General features: G+C 35.5%; 1 protein-coding gene across 1 annotated transcript in view; it reads right to left on the reverse strand.

Moving 5' to 3' along the window:
- Positions 1-399: 399 nt before the first annotated feature.
- The window catches only part of SIM1 (SIM bHLH transcription factor 1), a 79,231-nt gene continuing 55,216 nt past the window's right edge, over positions 400-24,414 (reverse strand). Inside the window, exons 11-12 of the mRNA XM_063707792.1 lie at positions 7,761-8,163; positions 400-5,395 (exon numbers count right to left, since the gene is read on the reverse strand). Of these exons, the coding sequence (XP_063563862.1) occupies positions 4,665-5,395; positions 7,761-8,163 (1,134 nt within the window). The 3' untranslated portion in view covers positions 400-4,664. The remainder of the gene's footprint in view (positions 5,396-7,760; positions 8,164-24,414) is intronic.

Genomic DNA, 24,414 nt, shown 5'->3' on the forward strand with positions numbered 1-24,414 from the left:
TATGTGTGTGTGTGTGTGTGTGTGTTATAATTGGATATGGCACATTTTCATGAATATGATATAAAAATCATATTTTTCTGTGTGTGTATGCTTTCTGCATACAGTCCTAGAGAAGGAACTCTGAGCAAACCCCTATTTGGCAATGACCACACTCTCACTTTTTGAGTTAAGCACTATCCATACAACCCTTACAAGAAATTAGCACCACACAGAAATTTCCCCCAAGAATATTTTCTATGTCTGATACCTTTTGCATGTGTCCATAACTGTTGTCATTCATTTAAAATTTAGATGATAATGAATGTTTTATCCACAATTAGTTCCACAGTAAGAACTAGTTCAATAGATTTTTCTGTCTTAGACATAAATCCCTATTCACAAAAACTTGACATTTACATAAACGTTGAATCATTTATTTGGAGGACCATAGGATTTACATTCTTTTTAAAATCATTATGAAAACAGGATGTATGTCAACATCTATGATTTGAGTGAACTAGGGAAGCAAATCTGGGCATTCAAACATTTTATATCAGAAAGACTGCGTTTGGTTGTATTAAAGTGCAAGCTATTCCACTAGGCCAGATGAGTGACCCCAAAATGGTCAAATGCTCAGTTTTCCAAATATCAGCATTCACTCTGTCACTTCTAAATACTACTAGGACTGATAGATTGCACTGAATATCTTATTAATATCCTACTCTTGAAAGAGAGAGCTATAAAAATCAAATGTGTATTCAGAAGATTTCTTTATCTGTGCTGCCATCCATCAAACTTATTTGGTTTAGATCTTGAGGGCGGAAATCTTGTATTTCATTTTAAAATATCTATGCATATTTTCCAAATGGTCTTGTACTATAATTGATCCTCATCCCCCATAAGAAGGAGAAATAAAAATTGGAGCACACCACCCTTTTCTAGAAGATCCCCTAAAGCTTATTTTAAGTGGGATTCTCTGCCCAGAGGCAGCATGTGACAACACGGTATAGAGTGAATTAAGAATAGTGCCCGATGGAAACAATCTAGCCCTATAAAATATAACCAAGAAAGAGCAAGTGGTTTTTCTGTGTAAATACTGAAGGCAATCATTTATTGCATCCTGTCTCATTTTGAATGTCACCTCAGCACTGTCATATTATCTTTTATCAGGCAATTACAGTTTAGGTAAACGAGCACAATATGACAGAAGACTTGTGGACCGAAGCACACCTAAATATCTGACGTGTAGTGATTGTGACATTAATATTATGCATCCCAAAATAACACATCAAATCTATATATTCCCAACAACAATTTAAACAGAATTTTCCCAAGAAAGATTGGGGAAACTTAATTCACTTCTTTGGTCATCCAAATTTTTAAAGTAGGTATGGCAGGTGAAATGGGCAATAAAGATACTTATTATCACTAGAAACCAGAATTCTACAAAACCATGAGCTATGTATCATCTAATGAATTGATACATATTATACCAGTAATTGGATAGAGCACATTTTTATGTATCCCCAAGGTGATATGAAAATCATACTTCTGTATCTATTTCAATCAAGTTTCATGTTTCTCAACATTTGGCAAAGTTATGGAAATCAAGAATTAAAACTAAAGCCAAATTAAGTTTAACTGATTAAATTATCAGGAACGTAGTTATTTTATGTACTATTTTTAAAAGACACAGATGACATCTTCATTATGAGGAAATATGTTGCTGCACAGAACAAAATAATGTAGATTATAAACAGATTTTAACACATTCACATGTATATTAAGAAAGTACATTGTCATCAAATGTCTTAACTTACCTTGGGTCATTTTGTGATAATCATGCCATATTGCAAAAAATGTAAGCTATACAATACAGTGAGTCAATATGACATTTTATGTAATGTAATAAAACTGCTACTATAAAATTATTGACATTCAGTAAATTTTTAAATGGTTATGTACTTAAAACTGGGTCAATCTACCAAAATTTTGAATCAATATATAATTTAGTTAATTCTGTATTCTCTTAAAAATATTGGTCATGTCATTTTAAAGAGCATTATTCCTTATGATTACTCTCATCTGTGAAATTCATAATTTCTTCCTCTCACCAGTTAACTATCTTCCATATAAAAATTCCACTGAAATTCCTTTAGTGACAGCCTTTTCTTTAATATCAGTTCATTTTCCCTGGTTCTTAAGTTTCCATTTCTTTTAGCTTCTGTCCCTGGCACATTTGGTAGAATATATAGCCACCAGAAATACCCATCTGTGAAAATTACCTTTCCAAAATACACCATATTCATCAAATATTTTTTCTTCCAAACATCTATCAATCTACAGAATTCTACAAAATCTTTAGCATTCTTAAGACATTACTTCATGTTGCAAATTGATCAAAACTCCATTTTATGTATTCCAGGATTTCTCATAAATAATTTTCTCAAAATTACTAAATACTCTTGTTTGTATAATTCAAAATTTAGTTTTTATTGTATGGTCACCCCTTGGTATAAACAGGGAGTTGGTTCCAGGATTACCCCCATATAATCAAATTCTCACATACTCAAGTCCTGCCGTTGGCCCTGTGGCGCTCACTTATACAAAACATCAGCCCTCTGTATACTCAGGTTTCACATTTCTCCAAATACTGGGTTTTTTATCTGCATTTGATTGGAAAAAAAACCACACATAAGTGAATCTGCACAGTTCAAACCCATGTTATTCAAGGGTCAACTGCACTTTGAATTTTTTGAAAATATATATAACCACTAACTTTCTCACTTACTTGCACTTTTTTGCATTAACAGCACAAATGTTAACATTATTTAATTTTATGTAGCCTCTCCTTTCATATACAAACAACCCAGTACTCATCTTTCATATTATCATTCAGATTGTCACCTACCTATGGACTGTGAAATAGCTGTGTTAAATGATGAAAATATACTACTAATCCCTGAGTATTCAATTTCATGTTCTGTTTCCAAAATTGTAAGTCAAGTTCTGCCAGTACATTCCCCTCCTTAAATATGGCAAGAGTTTTGGGCACGGGACTCCTAGGAAATATCATCTATGAAATCTCTCTAATCACTTATATAATTTTGCTTTAATTACTAGAGAATAGAGCATTAAATAAATCTTGCTATTTTTCTTCTCTGTCATAAATTTCTACCAACTACATTTTGGCTAAATCTAGAAAGTTAACTGTAACCTGCCTAAAGGAGCCCACATACCTGCTTAAGTCACAAAGCATCTAAACTTCTGTGTACAGAAAAAACAGAATGATCAGTCTTGACAACTCATAGCAGAGAGTTAATTAGGTAATAAGTTCAGTTCTGCTCTATCACAGAACATGAACGCCGGGGCTGCCTTACAAACCAGGAAACTAGAGCCCAGGCACGGTGAATGGTACAACTGTGGTCACAAAATTAAGTTACAGGTAGGGCCAAAATTAGAATCCAGAGATCTAGTCAGCTGGCCTTTCTACCATACCACACAGATGTAAGACCAAGTTTGTTGTTTACAAACAATAAGGAAAATAAACATTTTGCCTATTCCTTCAGAGTACTGCTCTTAGCTCTTAACTACTTGTCTATCAGCCTAAGCTTTTATCTTAGACTCTCTCCTGAGGCTTTCCACATGTTGTCACATTGGCACAAATGTGCTTTGAAACGTTTTCAAACACTTACACTGCTGTCATGTGGCACTTCACTGGTTTTCCTTTTATTTTTGCACCTATTGGTCTTTTTTCTGGGTGAATTGGTTTGAATTTTTTATTTAGTTGGTTTTACAAGCAAACCCCAAATATGTTGTTTACTTATGCTGAGCCCTTAAATTGTGTTAAACTTTGAGATATCATTTTATTTCACTCTGCCTCTCTGGCCTTTCCATATTCATAGAACTACTTCCAATTGAGCACTCCAAGTTTTTGATGTGTGTCCCAATATCTCAGTGTTCTTACTTAGAAAAACCCTTAGCGCCATGTCAGTGCAATCCTGGTCCTTGTCTAACTGAAAAGCAAGGTGAAAAATTACCTCTTCCTGATTTTTTATAATGGATACCAGGTGAAAACTCATTTTTGCACCATATCCAGAACCATTTCTCTAATTTATGCCTGAACCAAATGAGCTGGCTGATTTGAAACCACAAAGAAGTCAGTTTATAAGATGTATCTCTCTCTTTCTCAGTTATTTTGGGAATGGAAATTTCGTTAAGAAGTTTAGTGTGACAGAGTCAAAGAAAATTACCCATTTTTGATGTATTTACATTACATAGCCTATATTTCCATATGTAAAATGTATACCACAGTTTGTAAGTAATAGTTTGTGTGTATGAGGATCACTGGATAGTCACAATGCAATGTTGTCATTCATCAGTCCTCTCATGTAGTATATATGCACACTTGATCTACATGAATATTTTCCAAGTCAAAATTTATCTATTCTGGTTCCCATATAATTAGAGGGGAAATTTGTGTATTCAATTTAGCTCCCTTTTCCGTGTATAACCCTGAATGCTAGTGCTATGTTTTCTTTGATTTTATAGGAACACGTATCAAATACCCAGTAACTTAAGTTATACTCTCTAACAATCTGTGGCATAGTAAATGCTGGTAATGGGGTATTAAACTATAAATATGTTTCAGAGATCCTTAAAGAACAAAATATTTCAGCAAAACATCAGCTTCCGTTGGTTATTATAACAGATGTTCCCTTGTGTCCTTGTGCTGGGTCTGGTTGCATCCTTAGATGGGAAGTTACATCAAAGTGTGAGCCATTACAGCCCAAGGAATAGTTTCTAATGGTTTCACTGTCATATAAGTGCTCCAGGGCATATCCAGTTAATGTGTAAGCATGCTTATCAAAATACTGCCGGTGAGAGCCAAAGCAGTTTGGAGAGACAGTAGGGTGGTCTCCTGCTGTCTGATGAGGAGATATATCCGAATGCAGATAGTCTTTAGCTAGGATCAAACTGGATTTTGAAATGCGATCTGAATTGGGACTACTTATCCGAGATAGTGCGGTGGGACTGTTGTCATAGTCATTTTCATGGGGGCTCAACATTTTTCCCTCTCTCTGCTGGATATGGTCACATGGTGAAGTGTTGGCAAGAGCAGAGCCATGGCAGACTTCACCTGTTGGTGGGGGCTGTTGGTAGTTTGCAAAACACAGGGAGTGTTTTTTCCCAGCCCCATTAATGGAAGCCAGTTGGTCTGAGGGGGCTTTCCTTAGCTGTAATCTATTCTCTTCTTCTTTAATCATTTGCTGGGTGGCTCTTATAAGAGTTTCAATCTTGCTGGGTTCATGTGGGCTACTTTGATACTGCTCAGTACGATATCGGTCACCTGATTCACTGGCCGACCCAGGGTCTGGAGAACTGACCACACTATCTTCATCCCAATGACCTCGCCCTAAAAATTAGAAAAAGTCAAAAGTAAGTGATCTCAGAATTCACCCTCAAAATAAGTATATTTCCTTTACCTATTAAAATAAACTTTATATCTTTCATTTTTAATATATGCACCAATATTTGAAACAGGCTCACATGATAAAGTGTCAACTCTGTACTGGATTCATATAAAATCAGTGAATTTTAAATGCAGACCAAGTGTATAACAAGTTTCTTAGAAGATAAACCTTGTTCATTGTGAATGACAATTAGCAAAATGGTAAAGTGTGTTTATACTTCTCCATGGATATATGTTATTAGACCTGTCTGACTGGAAATAAGAGAAAGATGCATAGAATTTGGTTTATGTTATTCTGTAGAGCAGTGCCATGTTAAATTGATGCTTGAAAAATGTTTTTGATTGGATTTGAGGGAAATAATGATACAGGCTGAACTATTCTCTCACTTCCAAATAAATAACCTAAAATGTTAGTATTGCTAAATATATCTTAAGTAGAGTTAAAATAAAGCTCTAATATATCTTAAGTACGGTTACAATAAAGCTCTAATGTTCATTTTTAGAGTATTTGAAGGTTAAAAATATACATCTATTCACATAGATATATATGTAAGCATGGATGAATATAACTGAAGATTATAGATATAGATACAATCTTTTCCAAATAAAAACATAAATATTATCAAATTTAGGGGTAAACATCTCAGCTTTACAGGTAATCATATAGTAACTCAGGTACCTTAGATTGTTTTTGAAGTAAGGTAAAGAATAAGGCCGGGCATGGTGGCTCACACCTGTAATCCCAGCACTTTGGGAGGCCCAGGTGGATGGATTACCTGAGGTCAGGAGTTCAGTACCAGCCTGGCCAACATTGTGAAACCCCGTCTCTACTAAAAAATACAAAAATTAGCCGGGCGTGGTGGCAGGCACCTATAATCCCAGTTACTTGGGAGGCTGAGACAGGAGAATTGCTTGAACCGGGGAGGCAGAGGTTGCAGTGAGCCGAGATCGCGCCATTGCACTCCAGCCTAGGCGACAAGAGCGAAACTCTGTCTCAAAAAAAAATTTTTTTAGACAATATTTATAATTTTAATAACAACCTGTTTGGAGCCAAGGAAAGAGATAAAATATGGAGGAGTAGTGCATCCAAAGTATATTCCATAAATCAAACTATTCTCAAAACAGTCTGAAGTCAATATAAAAAGAGAGAAGAGAAACAAGTAGGAATATATGAAAGCTGTAAACTGCTTAATGCAGCAGAGAAAGCCTGGATCACACTATTCGTTGCTTTCCTTTTATCTTTTCTTCTTGTTTTATTTCTAATATTTTCTTCCAGATCCCGTAGGTTAAGCCAGGATTTTCACTTAACTCTATTCTTTGGCAAGTAATTGCCCTTTGCTCTGGGTTTCCATTACCAGTCTACCAAACTAGAGATACTCAAAGTAAAATCAGAAAAATAGAAAGCAAGAATAGAAACAGATTAAAATTACTCAGCTTCTGAGTGGTATCTGACAGGGAGGTTTATCAATGGAAACAATATTGTCTAGCACATGTCTCATTCTAAAGACAAGAGTAGTAGTATTGGGGCCTTCAGATCAATCCTAATGTCACTGACTTTTAATGAAATAGGGAGGATTCCAAAGACCGGTCTGGACCCAAGCTTGGGATGGACGGAATGAGCTCTCCTTAACCAGTTTACTTTGAAATGAACAAAGGGAAGCATTAGCAACAATCAAAGCTTTAGCAATGGTGTCCATTTCGATGTGTTTATAAAGCCATGTAATTATCCCAAGGTGAAAATCCCAGTGCATTCTACATATTGCTTCATCCTTCACTCACGGGATCATCATTGTGGGTTGTCATAATGATGGGGAAAGGGGAAGTTACTGGCATTTAATGCCCAGAAAGGTTAAACATTTGAGATATGTGTGACTGTCCATAAAACAAAGACTGGCCCTCTCCAACATATTAATAGTGCCCTCATTGAGAAACACTGCTATGACCAAATGAGCCTACCAACTATTCAAGTCCACATTTGAAGCACGAAAATACAAAAGAAAATAATGTATGAGGAATGTAAATGCGTACACACCACAAATTCAATAGACATATTCAATAATAAACTATGTAATTTCTATACTTTCTGATGTTTAAAATAGGAATCATTTCTATTCCCTTGTCAAAACTAAATGTATTTAGCAAATACAAGCAAAATTAATAACTGAGTGAATTTTTTTTTTAATCCCATTGGTTCTGATTTGTAAATCAAAGAAGATAACTATTTGGTCATTCACTCTAGTGTCACAATGTGATGAACCTGCCCAGGGCCTAATGCTTGGAGTTCGGGAACCCTTTCACCTGCTCTTACCATGGATCCTATGGACTGAAGCGATGTGAGGCATGCTGTTTTCATAGGCTTCTCTGCTTTCTGGGGAGGCCTTTGTCAGGGGCAAGGCTGCGCGAGAGCCCCACCAGGGCTCCCTCCCGGCCTGCGGCGTTCCCAGGAAGTACCTGCCTGCCTCACACCGGCCTCCTTCACAGGCCTGGGTATGGAAATGCCTCTCTTCCACCAGCCTCGAGTGGTCAAGCGCAAAGCCATAGCAGAGAGAGCTGCGGTCCGAAAACTGTCTGTAGGCGCACGATGCGTCGTGCTGGGAGCCAGGCCTATCGGCGGGGTCCAGAAGCTGCGGAGAGGCCGTGTCGGTCAAGGGACTTCCGCCCCACTGGCTGTCATGATCAGATTCCGATCTTTCCGTGTGAAATCCCGAATACTGAAACCGCGTAGGGGAGAAAAGTCCATTTCAAAAATCAATGATCAGTAAGAGAAAACAAACAAACAAAAAACAGCCTTTATTTACTCTACAAGCACCCTTAAGGTCTCATTGTCCTGAGGTCGTCAAAATAACCGTTGCTTTGGCATCATGGCTGTGCACACCTAACTTGGAATTACTTAATTCATTATGATGCTTCCAAAGAAAATCCTTTTGGTTGATGAAAGCAGGAGATAAAGATAATAATGGCAACCACTGACTGAAGTACTAGGCACTGAATGAAGTGCCTCATATGAACTATCCACTTAGCTCCTGCAGTAAACCCTTAATGGCGCTATTAGTATCCCCAGTTTATGGATAGAGAAGCTAACGCTCAGAGAGAGAAAGTGATTTGCCCGAAGCCACAGTGTTAGCAGGTGACACAACCAAGATTCAGACCCAGGTTCTTCGTCTACCCTAACAGTATTGCCAAAGAGAGATTCCAAGTAAGTTCCATATTGTATTTCTATTTGCTTTCCACGTATTTTTTGGTTTTGACAGGGTCTGGCCCAGTCCCCCAGGCTGGAGTGCAGTGGCGTGATCATGGCTCACTGCAGCCTCCACCTCCTGGGCTCAAGCAATCCTCCCATCTCAGCCTCCTGAGTAGGTGAGATCACAGGTGTGCAACAATACACAGCTAATTTTTAAATTCTTTGGTAGAGACAGGGTCTTACTTTGTTGTCTAAGCTGGTCTTGAACTCTGGAGTTCAAGCAATTCTCCCGCCTCAGCCTTTCAAAGTGCTGAGATTACAGGTATGAGCCACAACACCTAGCCTAAATTTTTTCTTAATTAAAACAAACAAACAAAAACCTAAGGTTTAAGGCTCCAATGTCCTGAAACTTAATCTTCGTTAAGTTAACTCTGTTAACTCTCTGAGGGCCATGCTGGATAGATGGCAGAATAGTTAATAAACGCTTACCTAATTCAATTGCAATGTAACTCTTAAGAAGTCTTATCCTATATAAGAGTTGGGCCTCTTCACTAGGATGTGCCTCTTGTTTAGAAGATAAAACTTGAAATATGCATAGGGTCACCAGAAAATAACAAGCCACAGGCATTGCTGTGCCTTGTTGGAATTAAGTGGCTTATCTACTCCCAGACTATTTGGTCAGATTTTGAAAGAGAACATAAAATGCTTGATAGATCTCCCTAGGAAGTGTGCTCAGTTTGAAGGCCCTCACAAGCCACTAAAATCAGTAATATAACAATAATTTTTACCAGTTTTTGGTTGCCTAATGCCAAACAATTCTAGGTATTGTAAAGAGATTACCTACTATGATAATGATGGATGCCATTTATTGAGAGCTTACTATGTGTCTGGCAATATTCCATATACATTCCATATACATTTTGTCATTTAATCATTCCATATACATTTTGTCATTTAATCCTCACAACAACCTGAACATAATATAGCTCCATTTAATACAGGAAGAAAGGACATTACTACAAGTTTTAATAAGATGACACAGCCACCTCACAGTCTATCTGGTCTCAAAGCCTGCACTTGAAACCATGATTTTACATTTCAGATAAAACAGTGCTAACGAAAAAAGGAGAGAAAAAAAGATCCAATATTAGGGAGATTTGCAGTGAAGGGGCAGGAACTGTTTCACAGTCCCAGGAACCAAAATACAAGTCCATTTTAGACTTTTATTTCTTACCCCAGAATAAACAGGGGTGAGCACGTGTGGTGTTGCGGAGGGAAGAAGAAAAATTCCTAGGCTCCACTGCTGTTCCCTTGTCACCCATGATGAGAACTTCACAGGACAAAACAAACTTTCCCCTCACCACTAGGCCCATCCTGTGGGAATAAGAATCCTGGGTCTTCCCATTTCAGTAAAAAGAGGCAACTCAGCTGAGGGCTCTTGGTGACAGAGAGATGAACTACACAGGTTCCTCTGGGGAACCTCCAAAGTATGCCAATATAGCATGCTCAGAACAGAGTCCTGTGCAAATTCCAGGTCAAAATTTTTCCTTTGCCATTTCTAATTATTACTTTAATTATTTTCCACCTACACATACAGACTATCAGCATATTCCATCAAGAAAAAAAATTAGAAAATCCACCTTATCTCCCTGCAGGGTTGTAGAATAGGAGACATCAAGGCATCCTGGGGCTCTGTACCTACATCAGGCCTTCCACATGCCATCATCCTCTTCTTCCAGTGAACCCAGACTCTCTTTTCACAAGATATCACCTTCACTTTCACCAGAGCAGGGCTGGCGCTTCCTCACCTTACTGAGTGGGGATCCAAGTGCTATATATGTGTTCCTTGAGAGTACCATCCATGTGCTTGCCTCAGAGAAACTCAGACCATCAGTGTTATTCCAAGCTAGGAGTTGCCCAGATTCTGCTTGTTTTTATAAAAGTATAAACCAGGTCTATTTCTGAGGTACTCCAGTCAAGACTTTTGAGCCCTGTTAAGAGGGGGAAAAGCTTTCCCTGAGTGTGTATGGGAAAGTGCTATTGGCGCAACAGAGAAGAACATTCTGTCCTTCAATCACAATGAAAATTCAACAAGAGACAACCTGGGCATACAGGAGGTATACATTTCAAGAGCACCCAAAGAAGAATTTGAAGGATAAGCCTCTTGTCAATAGGCAGGAAACTACAAGAATACCAAGCGCATTGCCCTGAGATATTCAAGCAGGCAGAAGTTGGGTGGTTCAGTTAGTCCAAGACCTCACACTGCTTAGGAGATACAGAGGAAAAGCCTCACAGTAAACCTTTGTTTTCAAGACCTATAAATTTGCACCAGTGGGCACCATCAAAACTCTGAGCCACGTTCATCCCTTTAAAATGAACTGCACTTGATGTAAACTCTGTTGAGGACACTACAGCCGCATTACTTGATCCAAAATATTTCAGGTATTCATTAAATATTTGAGGAAAGAGAGAAGGCAGAAAGAGAGGAAGGCAGCCAGCCAATATATGTAGTGTGTGCGGTGCAATGAATGAATGCTGCATAAAAATGCAGTAGTGGGTTAGATTAGACTTTATCTAACTTGTTTCAGCTCTAATACTCTGTACAATATAATAACTATTTGGTATCCTTTTTAGTTTTGTAATGTTTGATTCCTGTGCCTGTCCCTACATCTTAGTTATTGGAAGAAAATAATTATTGAGGACAATAATCCAAGTCTACAAATTTTTATTGTCATAACTATAAAAAGAAAGTTATTGTGTAAATTATAATTTTACTATAAGGCAAACTTTCCCTCCAAGTATCCCGTTATGACACAGTTTCATTAGGAATTACATGCTGCCTTTTGGTCAATGAATTATTATATTCTAGAGGCTTCTGAGTTTGAAGGATAATGGTAACCACTGTAATCTGGATCTCTCCACATATTCTGCCCTTAAGACCTATAAGGTCATTAAGAAGCACAAATTAAGTCACACATGACCCATACTATCAGCATTACTTGGAGGCGGAAAATGTGACAAACTTCAAATATGCTCAACTGATTTTTGACAATTCAGTGAAGGAAACATAAACTTCTCAACAAATGGTGCTAGAGTAATTGGACACTCATAGGCAAAAATCAAATAAATCTCAACCTGAGTGTCACAGCTTATATAAAAAAAACTCAAAAGGTTCACAGACTTAAATGCAAAACATAAGATTATAAAGCTTTTAGAAAATAACATAAAAGAAAATCTTCAAGATCTAGGACTAGGTAAGGAGTTTTTAGACTTGACAACAAAAACACAATCCATAAAAGAAAAAAAAAGATAAATTGAACTAGATCAAAATTAAAAACTTTTGCTCCAAAAAAGACCCCATGAAGAGGATGAAAAGACAAGCTACAGGAAGGGATAAAGCATTTACAAATTACATATCTAACAAAAGATTAGCCTCTAGAATATATACAGAACTCCCAAAACTCAACAACAAGAACAACAAAAAAGGGTGAAAGATATGAAGTGGCACTTCACTGGGTAGGATATACAGATGGCAAATAATCATATGAAAAGATGTTCAACATCATTAGTGACTAGGAAGATGCAAATTAAAACCACAAGGAAATATCACGATACACCTATCAGGCTGGCTAAAATAAAAAATAATGACAACACCAATTGCTAGCAAAGATGTAGGAAAACTGGATCACTCATACAATGCTGATGGGAATATAAAATGGTGTACCTAGTCTAGAAAACAGTTTGGCAGCTTCTTAAAAACTAAATGTGCAATTACTATATGTAATCCTGGAAATTTATCCCAGAGGAATAAAAACTATATTCATATAAAACTTGCACACAAATATTTATAGCAGCTACCTCCCTCCACTTCCAAGTCCTCTTTAATTGTTTCCTTTCTTTTTCAATGTGGAAAAATACAAGTAACATAAAATTTACTATTATCCATTTTTAAGTATACAGTTCAGTGGCATTAAGGACATTCATGATGCCATGCAATCATCACTACCATTCATTTCCAGAACTCTTCATTTTACAAAACTGAACTCTGTACCCATTAAACAATAACTCCCCATTCCGTCTTCCCTTCAGTTCCTTAACAACCACCATTCTAATTTCTGTCTCTATTACTTTGACTATTTTAGGTACCTCACATAAGTAAATTCATAAAGTATTTGTCTCTTCGTGACTGGTTTGTTTCACTTAGCATTATGTTCTGAAGTTTCTTCCATGTTTAAACAGATGTCAAAATTTCCATCCTTTTTAAAACTGGAGAGTATTCTATTGTATATACCATGATTTGTTTATCCATTCACCCATTGATGACACTTGGGTTGCTTCTACCTTTTGACTATGAAGCTATGATGAACATGGGTGTACAAATATGTCTTTGAGACTCTGTTTTTAATCCTTTAGGGTATATTACCAGAAATGGGATTGCTGCATCATATGATAATTCTATTTTGAATTCTTTGAGGACCTGCCATGCTGTTTTTCATAGAAGCTGCACCATTTTACATTCCCATTAATAGTACAACGGGTTCAAATGTATCTACATCCTCACCAACACTTGTTATTGAGTGTGTGTGTGTGTGTGTGTGTGTGTATGTGTAGTAGTAGTAGTAGCCATCCTAATGGATGTGAGAGGTGTCTCATTGCAGTTTTGATTTGCATTTCTCTAATGATTAGTGATGTTGAGCATCCTTCCACAGGCATATTTGTCATTTGTAAATCTTTGGAGAAATGTCTATTCAAGTCCTTTTCCCATTTTTGAATTGAGTTGCTTTTGTTGTTATTGAGTTGCTATAGCTTTATTTTTAATAACCAAAAACTGGAAGCAACTTAGATTTCCTTCAAAAGATGAATGGTTAAACAAAATATGATATATTCATACCAGGCAATATTACTCAACAATAAAAAAGAATGAACCATTGATACATGCACCAATGTGGATGAATCTCCAGTGAATTATGCTGAGTGAAAAAAGTCAATCCAAAAGGCTATATGATTCCATTTCTACAACATTCTTGTAATGACAAAATTACAGATATGAAGAACAGATTAGTGCTTGCTAGGGTTAATGACAAAAGCAGGAGTAGGAGAGAAGTAGATGTGGTCATAAAAAGGCAACATGAGAGATCCTTGTGGTAGTGAAATTGTTCTATATGATGATAGTAATAATGCAATATCCTGGTTGTGACACTGTACTACAGCTCTGCAAGATGTCACCACTGGGGAAACCAGATAATGAATAAATGGGCACTTTCTGTGATACCTACATTTTAACTTAGAAGTATATCAAAATTACAATTTGATTAAAAACAGAAAAATAGACAAATCAAGAAAACACATTAAATATAGCATAATGCATTGAGTAAGTATTAAATAATATGACAGCATTGAGTCAAACATATCAACCCCATCCATAAATGTGAATTGGCTTAAATCACCAATTTTAGAAAAGAATTTTCTGATAATTTATAGAGCAAACCCAATTCTATACTGATCATGTGACATGCCTAAAACACAGTTTCAAAAGACTAAAAATAAAGGGAAAGGCAAACATAAACAAGGCAAATGTAGACAATAAGAAACCAAGAGTTTGGATTGTAAAACCAAGCAAAGTAGAACTCAGGCTTTAAAAAAAGCATTAAATAAAATAAAACAAAAGACATTTTATGTTGCTAAAAGCCAGAATTCACAAAGAAGATAGAAATGTTATGAATATTTATGCACCAAATAACATTGCAATGCCATCTACATGAAGCAAAAACTATAGGAGATACAAAGGAGATATAGAAACATCCTGACAAATAAAAGACTAACATACCACTCTTAGTAACAGAGTAAAGTAAATTTTAAAATAATAAAGACTACAGAAGACTTAAAAAAAAAAAGAAAACCAATCAGTTAAATTGTATGGCTATATATCACTTCACATACTGATAATAAAGAAGAAAGCTTCTTGATGTAGATGCCCAATCATCAAAATCAAGCAAATATTAGGTCACAAAGAAAACCTCAGTAAATTTCATGGAGTAGAAATATAAACAACACCCTCTGATCACAATGCATAAAAATGGAAATTAAAAACAAAATTAAAAAAAACGCTTCAACCTGAAAAAAAAACTTTTAAATAATCCTTGGCGAAAATAGGCAAACACAAATTACATAAATTAAATACAGAATTCTGGAGGTAAAAACTGCATATCCAGACCTATGAGATACACAGCTTTGAATAGCTTTACATAGGAATGATAGGGACATGTCAAAACGACACAGGAGCCAGCTTGAAGGAATTGCCTCTGGCCAAATACAGAAAAACTTAAGCAAAAGTAAATGACAGTAATGAATAAATTGTAACCCACTAAATAAATCCATGGGTCCAAACTGGTAAACACACTAGCTAACAAATGGGGAAACATAAAGGAATCTTCCTTACAGTAGAGTGCCAACTGACGGATATGGAGGGAGTAGTTGAGTTAGAAAATATACATTTTGCAATCACCTCAATAAAGATTTATTTGGGCACAGATGATCATGGATGATAAATCTCGGGGAAAAACTGTTGAGAAATAGGCTATTTTTATGGTCTTAAAGGGTTTCCCCACAGATTGCTTTTTAATTAGAAGGAAAGAAAACAGTTATACCGTAAAGAAACCAAATGACACTTTCACCAGGTGATCAAAATTAACATCACCACCCAACTCAGAACAGATGGACATCATGTGCCTCTGGATGTGACAGACACTCCGAAGACACAACCTCACTAATGAAAGTATTCCAGTGGATAGTGGATAATGTATAACCAGAATCTAACCATGAAGAATAAGCACACAAACTCAAATTGAAGAACATTCTGTAAAATAACTGGGCTGTGTTCTTCAAAAATGCCAATAATATGAAAGAAAAGGCCAGGCTAAAGAACTATTCAGATTAAAGGAGATGAAAGAGGCATGAAAATTAAATGCAATATAGACTCTTGGACTAAGTCTTGTACTAGAGAGAAAATAACGAATGCTATTAGGGACGTTACTGGAGAAATCTTACATCTTACACCTGTAAGATTAGATAAAAAGCATCTTATGAATGTTAAATATTCTGATATTGATAATTGTGCTGTGGTTATATAAGAGAATATTCTTGTCCTTAGGAAATACACATCGATGTATTAAGGTTTAGGTAGAGGCATGACATATGTAACCTACTCTAAAATGGTTCAAAAAAAATAAATAATAATGAGGGCAGAGGGAAGGGAAAGAGAAAAAAATGATAAAGCAAATGTGGCAAATGCTAAGCACTGGTGAACCTAGTGTACAATTATACTATTCTTGCAACTTTTCTTAAAGTATGTAATCATTTTAAAATAAATATTTGAACATCAGAAAAATCCCATATAGTAAACTTATGTCTTATTTTTATAGAATCATTTCAGACAAAGCCCTTTTTTAAACAACATTTTTCTGAAGAAATGGAAACTTGTTCTAATAAAGCTATAATTTAATTGTTTAAATCTTTGTTTTTATTTCTGACTGTTAATATTTTGCATATGAAAATATAAAGTTATCAACTAGCAATTTCAGTACAAACAAATCTTGGATTCAGACATGGGCGTATCCTGATCTACTGCCATTTCATATGACTTGTGCAAAGGATCACTTTTCTTGGGCCTTGGTTTTCCCATTTGTAGAATAGGAACAGACTACCTTATAGGATTGCAGTAAGAATCAAATAAATAATATGTATAACAGCACTAAAAAATACAAATGGTACAGATATGTATGTGTCATGTGAAGGTCCTTGATTAATCACTTTCACTTAGGTAAACAGAAATGGTTACCATCTTGTAAAAATTATTTTCTGCTGTAGACTATATTGTCTAGAAAAACCATGTTTTCAGTACCATCTTATAGGCAGAAAAAGATAAGATATATATGTTAAAGGATTAAAAAAAATCAATATTCCCAACTGCAGAAAGAAATCAGGCCACTAGCCAGTCATCTAAATAGTAGGGCCTTTTCTTCCAAATACTCCAGTTTTCAAAGCTGGAAGGTAGTTTGGTACCAACAGTTTTTATCATTTACACTTTGATTAAGAGCCTACAGATGTGTTTTAAGAGTGGCGAGGAGGGAGAATCATGGTCAATTAGGTTTCAGGCAAGCCTGTGGATGGTTCTCCTAGCCTTTCTTGGTATTGACACTATTTTCTTTTCTTTTCTTTTCTTTTCTTTTTTGAGACGGAGTCTCGCCCTGTCGCCCAGGCTGGAGTGCAGTGGCATGATCTCGGCTCACTGCAAGCTCCGCCTCCCAGATTCATGCCATTCTCCTCCCTCAGCCTCCCGAGTAGCTGGGACTACAGGCGCCCGCCACCACGCCCGGCTAATTTTTTGTGTTTTTAGTAGAGACGGGGTTTCCCGTGTTAGCCAGGATGGTCTCGATCTCCTGACCTCGTGATCCGCCCGCCTCGGCCTCCCAAAGTGCTGGGATTACAGGCGTGAGCCACCGCGCCTGGCCGGTATTGACTGTTTTCAAGTAAAACAGTCATGCTTTATGAGCTAGAGAGTATTTGCTCTTCTTCCTTTGAAAAGATAACAATGTTTTCTCTTATACTTAAAGCTGAGAAACTGAGTTATTCCTTTATTTTCATTAGATTATACCAATCAACTAAGAAAGTTCAGTAAAAATCTAGCTTTAATTTTCCTGAAACCTCTTTCTTCTTAGAAAATTTTTTGTCATTCTGAATACTGTGCACCTTAATTTACCTCAATTTCATATTTAAGTTTTAATTTTCAAAACAAGCATTCATTTTGCAAATTAAAATATGAGTCAGATGATGGATGCCCTTGTTCTCATGAAACACGCAACCAAATGCCAGCCACCAAAGGTGGGCTGAGGCTGGCAAGCAAAAAGCTCAGATGACTGCCAAAACTGGATTTCAGATGACATCCACAGTCCCCCAGCTCTCCTCTGGAATTCAGCTTATAACAGAATCATTCCTTCTAGAACAGACTGATAATTCATCAGGTTAAAGGCCTGAGCCATCCCTTGGGGCTTAATATGCACCCAATGGGATCTATTTACAAAAATTCATTCTAACATTCATTCTAATATTTATTAAGTGCCTGCTGTGCAAGGCGGCATGCCAGGTGATAGGAGAAATACAGCCCCACCTTCAAGGTGTTCACATTAAGAGGGATATAAATAATGCACAGAATATAACTTTAATACACTTTAGAAAAGGCAAAGACCTGAATAGAGAGAAAAACAAAATAGGAGTTCAAAGAAGGAAAACGTTACTGTTTCCCTTAGTAAATAAGTTATTTAGGAAAAAGGAAAAGAACTGTGATGTATTAAGAAGCAACTTACTATATGATTTGCTTATGCTAACTAATACCCATTACAACAATAGTTACCATTATAAAACACTTGCTATGCATTCGTCACTACGCAGATTCCGTAGACATTGTTTTATTAAATGCTAACAACATCTTAAAAGTATTATTAATCCCTTTAGAGACATAACAAATAAGGTTCAAAAAAATTTTTTGCCCAAAGTTGCATGATTATGAAGCTTAAGAGGGGACATGTAATTCCAGAACTCTTACTCTTTTCACTGTCCCATACTTCAATATACTATACTTAGATAAGAAAAACAATAGTGTCCTACCCCCTATGCAGTAATAGATTTCAAGTCCCCAAGAATCTTTTCACAAAGGGGACTTTCTCCAGCCTCTACACCCCATAAACCACCTCCACACACCCTTAGGTATGTCCTCTAATCACTCAAACAGTCTCATACCACAAGTACACCCATAGATATTCTTCTTTTGATTACGGTCGTTAAGATTCATTCCTGCTTCAACAGCATGTTCCAGACAGGTGCTTTGCATTCATCTGGATGTGGCAGCAACCACCCAGCCCAGGAAAAATACCAGATGTTCCAACAATAGATGTTACAGTTATCTATTTTTATTCTGGCAGCCTATTGAGGTTTTTATCATTTATAGCTGTAAAATATATAAAGAGACCCTCTTCTGGTAAAGTCCTGTTTTTCATGAAAAACTTTCACTCTATCAGGCATGAGCAGCTTTCCTCTTGATTTGTGTCTGAACCATGAGAAAAGAAAAATCACAGATGCAGACTGCATTGTACTAAGAACATATGCATGCTTTTAAATCACTTTTATCTTTTTTTTTTTTACTAATGTAACCCTGAAACATAAAATATGTTCTTTTTTTTCATTCACTGTTATGGGAAGAACAGATGGTGAAAGGGTTAGATTAAAGTAATACAGCATGTCCATTAAAATAACCCCCACTTCTCGGGATGCTTCCCTCAAACAGGAGTACTGTTTACTATAAAGAATGGCTTTGGCTTACACACATTGGAAATTGCCAGGAGTTTTCTCAAGGATAAACACAGGAGTAAGAGAAAAACTAATGTCAGAATCAAATGTATTTTTAAATGACAATAATGCAACTTATTTTGCTAATCTGAGAGGCTGATGGAAACCATTTGCCTGTGATAATGTAGCTGAACAGCAGTCAAATAATAAAGTTCATTTCTAACCTGAAAAATTTTAGTACCTAGAAAATACAACTAAATAAAGCTGCAAAGAGAATATCAAGTAGAAATTATTTTCTACATTCCTGCACTCCTACAAATAATAGAAATTTTTGCTGCCATTTCATTTCTAATTTATCTTATTAATAAACAGCAAAAATAAATCTATATAATATATATTAATAAAAACTAAGTATAATATGATTTCTAGACAAGTCTTACAAATTTTTAGCATTGGAAAAGAACCCTCCTGAGCTATGTTTATGAAATTTAATTCAATTACATATAGTTCCTAAAGAATTAAGCTTTAAAAAAAACTTCAAGAAAAGTTGGAGAATATATTCTAAAAGAAAAATTACATCAACCTCGAGTCACATTCCATAGTTGAGGATAATTTTGCTAGAGGAACTGAGCAGTAAATATACTCATTTATATTATAAATAATTAGATGGTAAATACTGAATCAAAATTCAGTTAATAAAATTTTAAATATTTTGGCCATTTCTTCCTTCATTTTAAAGAATAATACGAATTATCAGCTTCCCAAAACCAATTTTAAAGTATTTATTCACAAGATTTCCCCCCATTATTTTATAATTTATAAAATATAAATTATATTTTATAATTTATAGTTTAATCTATTATTTATTGTGATTTTTTACCTTTTATCCATATTTTAGTCATATTTAGCTCAAAAACATATTCTGGCAAGAAATCTTTTATACATGTAAATTCTCTGATATATTTCATGAAGTAGAAACATGGGAAGTTTTAAAAATATGCCTCAAATGTGGTTTGAAATGTCATAGGCCTTCTCTTAATCCACCCCACCCCCCCAAAAAAGTTACAAAAATGTTCCTGGGATTTGGTTCACTCATTTTTCTCACAGAAAAGTAACCATAGTCCACATCTCATTAGCTGTCAGGGTGATGTGCAGCTGGAAGGGAATCAGCACGCAGGACCCAGGGCTGGGTTTCCTTCAGTGTAACTCTATAAGGAATCTCCTATAGGATTCCATATGGAGAGAGTTGTTCCCAAACCATGAAATCTACAATCCATCCCTTTTGTAAATCCAAAGGTGATGTCTTAAAGACTTGTGAGCATTTTCATTGCACTGAATATTTTAATCAGGTAACAATAAATTAGAATAAATATTTAATTAAGTCCTTTATGTCATGGCATCCACGGCTGTAAATGATTAAGTATATCCCAACTTGCATAGATAATGTAGAAATAGTTCTAGCCCACTGGGTAAAATCCTGGATTTCCAGAACCAGTAGCACTAATTTTAATTTAAAGTAGCCCATCTTCCATGATGGGCTTCAGGCATGTGCCAGAATCACTTTGATCCTTTCGCTGATGCTCTGACTCACTCTCTGATTTTTCATATGTAAGTGGCAGATTAAATGGGTTTGAATTAGATGGGTACAGGTGGTGCCACCTGCTCCAACCCCTTGTGGCAGCTTTGTTTGGTCTTCTACTGCTTTATTCTGTGTTTGGACAAAGCATGGACTGCCCAAGCTGTTCTTGGGAGTGTCCTAGAACTAGGCCAACAGATTGTCAGGCATATTACCAACCTTCTGCATGCTGAAAGAGGAGGTCTATCAGATTTGTAATTTTGTAAAAAGAAATTGAAGCTTAAAGGCCCTCCACCAAGTTGAGCAACTGTGAATGGAAGGATAAGTCTACCTTTTCTTCTTCTAAGTCAAGTACAGTAAAAATGAGGAAAACTAAAATAATATAAACTATATTAAACAATATACATCAGAACCTTTGCCTCAAGCTTTACTGCAGTATAATTGACTACTAAATTGTATACATTTATGGTATACAGCACCATAAATTTAATGTACGTATACATTGTGCAATGAATACCACAAACAAGTTTGTTAACACATTCGTCACCTCACATCGTTACCTTTTGTGTGCATGTGGTGTGAAAACTTAAGATTATTCTTAGCAACTTTCAAGTGTAAAATACAATATTATTAACTATAGTCACCATGCTCTACATTAGATCCCCAGAACACATCCATCTTATAACTGGAAGTTTGTACCCTTTTGATCAACGTCTCCTCATTTCCCCTACCCTCCAAGCCCTGACAACTATCATTCTCTATGAGTTTGATTTTTTTAGATTCTACATATAAGTGAAATCATGCAGTATTCATCTTTCTTTATGTGGCTTGTTTCACTTAGCATGATTATCCATTTTTTTGCAAATGGCAGAATTTCCTTCTTTTGTGGCTGAATAATATTTCATTGTATATATATACTTTTTAATCCATTCATACAGTATTCCATATATAAGTGAAATCATACAGTATTCGTCTTTCTCTATCTGGCTTATTTCACTTAGCAGTTTCATTTACTTTGTTGCAAATGGCAGAATTTCCTTCTTTTGTGGCTGAATGATATTTCACTGTACATAGATACATTTTTTAATCCACTTATTCATCAATGAACATTTAGGTTGTTTCCATGTCTTCATTTTGAATAACACTGCAATGAACATGGGAGTGCAGACATCTCAACATACTGATTTTTTTTTCCTTCAGGTATATAAGAAGTGAAGTTGCTGAATCATATCATAGTTCTATTTTTAATTTTTTGAAGAACTTTCATACCATTTTCCATAATGGCTGTACCAATTTACATTCCACTAACTGCCTGGGTTTCCCTTTTCTGCACATCTTTGTCAACACTTACCTCTTGTCTTTTTAAATAATAGCCATTCTAACAGGTACAAGGTGATATCTCATTGAGGCTTTGATTTGCATTTCTCTGATGATTAGTGATGTTGAGCACCTCTTCATGTACATGTTGGCCATTTGTATGCCTTCTTCAGGAAAAGGTCTATTCAGGTCCTTTGCTCATTTTTAATCAAATATTTCCTTCTTCTTTTCTTTCTTTTTTCTGCTTTTCTCTTTTATTTTGCTATTGAGTTGTACAAGTTCCTTATATGTTTGTGATATTAACTCTTCATCAGATATATGATTTGCAAATATTTTCTCTCACTCCAAAGGCTGCATTTTCATTATATTGTTTCTTTTGCTATGCAGAAGCTTTTTAGTTTGATGTACTCCCACTGATTTATTTTTGCTTTTGTTGTCAATGCTTTTGGTGTCATGTCTGAAACATCATTATCAAGACCTATGTCAAGGAGCTTTTTCCCTATGTTTTTTTCTAGAAACTTTATAGTTTCAGGCCTTACATTTAGGTTTTTAATCCATTCAAGTTAATTTCATTCTTTGTATGTAGATATCTGATTTTCCCAGCACAATTTATTGAAAAAACTCTTTTCCCCATTTTGCATTCTTGGCATCTTTGTCAAATAATAGTTGATCATATATATGTGGGTTTATTTCTGTGGTCTCTATTCTCTTCCACTGGGGTATATGTCTGTTTTAAAGCTGGTACTGTTATTGTATGGATTATTATAGCTTTGTATAATAATATTGTTTGAAGCCTGGAAGTGTGATTCATTCATCTTTGTTCTTCTTTCTCAAGAGGTGGTTTGGATATTCGGGATCTTTTTTGGTCCTATATGAATTTGAGAATTTTTTTTCTATTTCTCTCTTTTCTTATTCCTGGTCTTAGAGGGAAAGTTTTCAGCTTTTCACCACTGAGTATAATGGTAGCCTGCCCTATATAATCTTTATTATGTTGTGTTACATTTATTCTATACTAATTTGTTGAGAGTTTTTATCATGAAAGGATGTTGAATTTTATCAAATGCTTTTTCAGCATGTATTGAGATGATCACATGATTTTTATCCTTCATTCAGTTAATGTGGTATATAACATTTATTGATTTGTGGATGGAACCAACCTTGCATCCCAGGGATAAATCCCACTTGATCATGGTGTATGATCCTTTCAATATGTTGTTCAATTTTGTTTGCTAGTAATTTGTTGGGAATTTGGGTGTCTGTGTTCACCAGGGATACTGACATGTCATTTTCTTTTCTTGTGGTGTCCTTTTTGGCTTCAGTATCAGGGTAATGTTGGCCTTGTAAAATGAGTTTGGAAATGTTTCTTCTTCAATTTTTTGGAAGAGTTTGAGAAAGATTAGCATTAATTATTTAAGTGTTTGGTAGAACTCACCAGCGAAGTCATCTGATATTAGACTTTGTTTTGTTTGGGAGGGTTTTGATGATTGATTTAATCTCCTTACACATTATTGATGTGTTCAGATTTTCTTTTTTTTTAACATACTTTAAGTTTTAGGGTACATGTGCACAACGTGCAGGTTAGTTACATATGTATACATGTGCCATGTTGGTGTGCTGCACCCATTAACTTGTCATTTAACATTAGGTATGATGTGTTCAGATTTTCTGTGCCTTAATGATTCAGTCTTGGTAGGCTGTATGTTCTGGAAATTTATCCAGAAGAGTAAGTTATCCAATTTGTTAGCATATAATTGTCCATAGGGGTCTCTTATAATCATTGATATTTCTGTAGTATCAGCTATAATATTTCCTCTTCCATTTATAATTTTTTATTTCTGTCCCCTATCATTTTTTTTTTGGTTAGAAAGCTAAAGATTTGTCAATTATGTTGATCTTCTCAAAAAACCAACTCTTACTTCTGTTTATCTTTTCTATTGTTTTCCATTCTCTATTTCATTTACTCCTGCTCCAATCTTTATTAATTCCTTCCTTCTGCTAAACTTCAGTCTAATTTGTTCTTTATCTTATAGTTCCTTTAGGTGTAAAGTTAAGTTATATGAAATCTTTATTTTTTTCTTAATGTAAGTGTTTATACACTTTCCTATTAAAACTGCTTTTGCTGCAACCCAGACATTTTTATATGATGTGTTCCCATTTTCATTCATCTCAAAATATTTTTTATTTCTTTTTTTATTTATTCTCTGATTCATTGGTTGTTCAGGAGTTTGTTAATTTCCATGAAATTGCAAATTTTTCAATTTTCCTCCTGTTACTTATTGTTAGTTTCATACAACTGTAGTCAGAAAAGATACTTGATATAAGTCCAACCTTCTTGAATTTATTAAGACTTGATTTGTGGACTGACATATGACCTATCTGGAAAATGTTCCACATGAGCTTGAGAAAAATGTATATTCTGCATCAGAACCTTGACCTTATGGAAAAACAAAACAATTCCATGCACTATAATATGCCAAGAGAGTTTCCTAAAAAATCTGTGAAAGAAGGAAGAATTAAAGAAATCTATATTTCTCAGCTAAAGATATC

Source organism: Gorilla gorilla, chromosome 5, assembly GCF_029281585.2.
Source record: "Gorilla gorilla gorilla isolate KB3781 chromosome 5, NHGRI_mGorGor1-v2.1_pri, whole genome shotgun sequence".
NCBI lineage: Eukaryota > Metazoa > Chordata > Mammalia > Primates > Hominidae > Gorilla > Gorilla gorilla.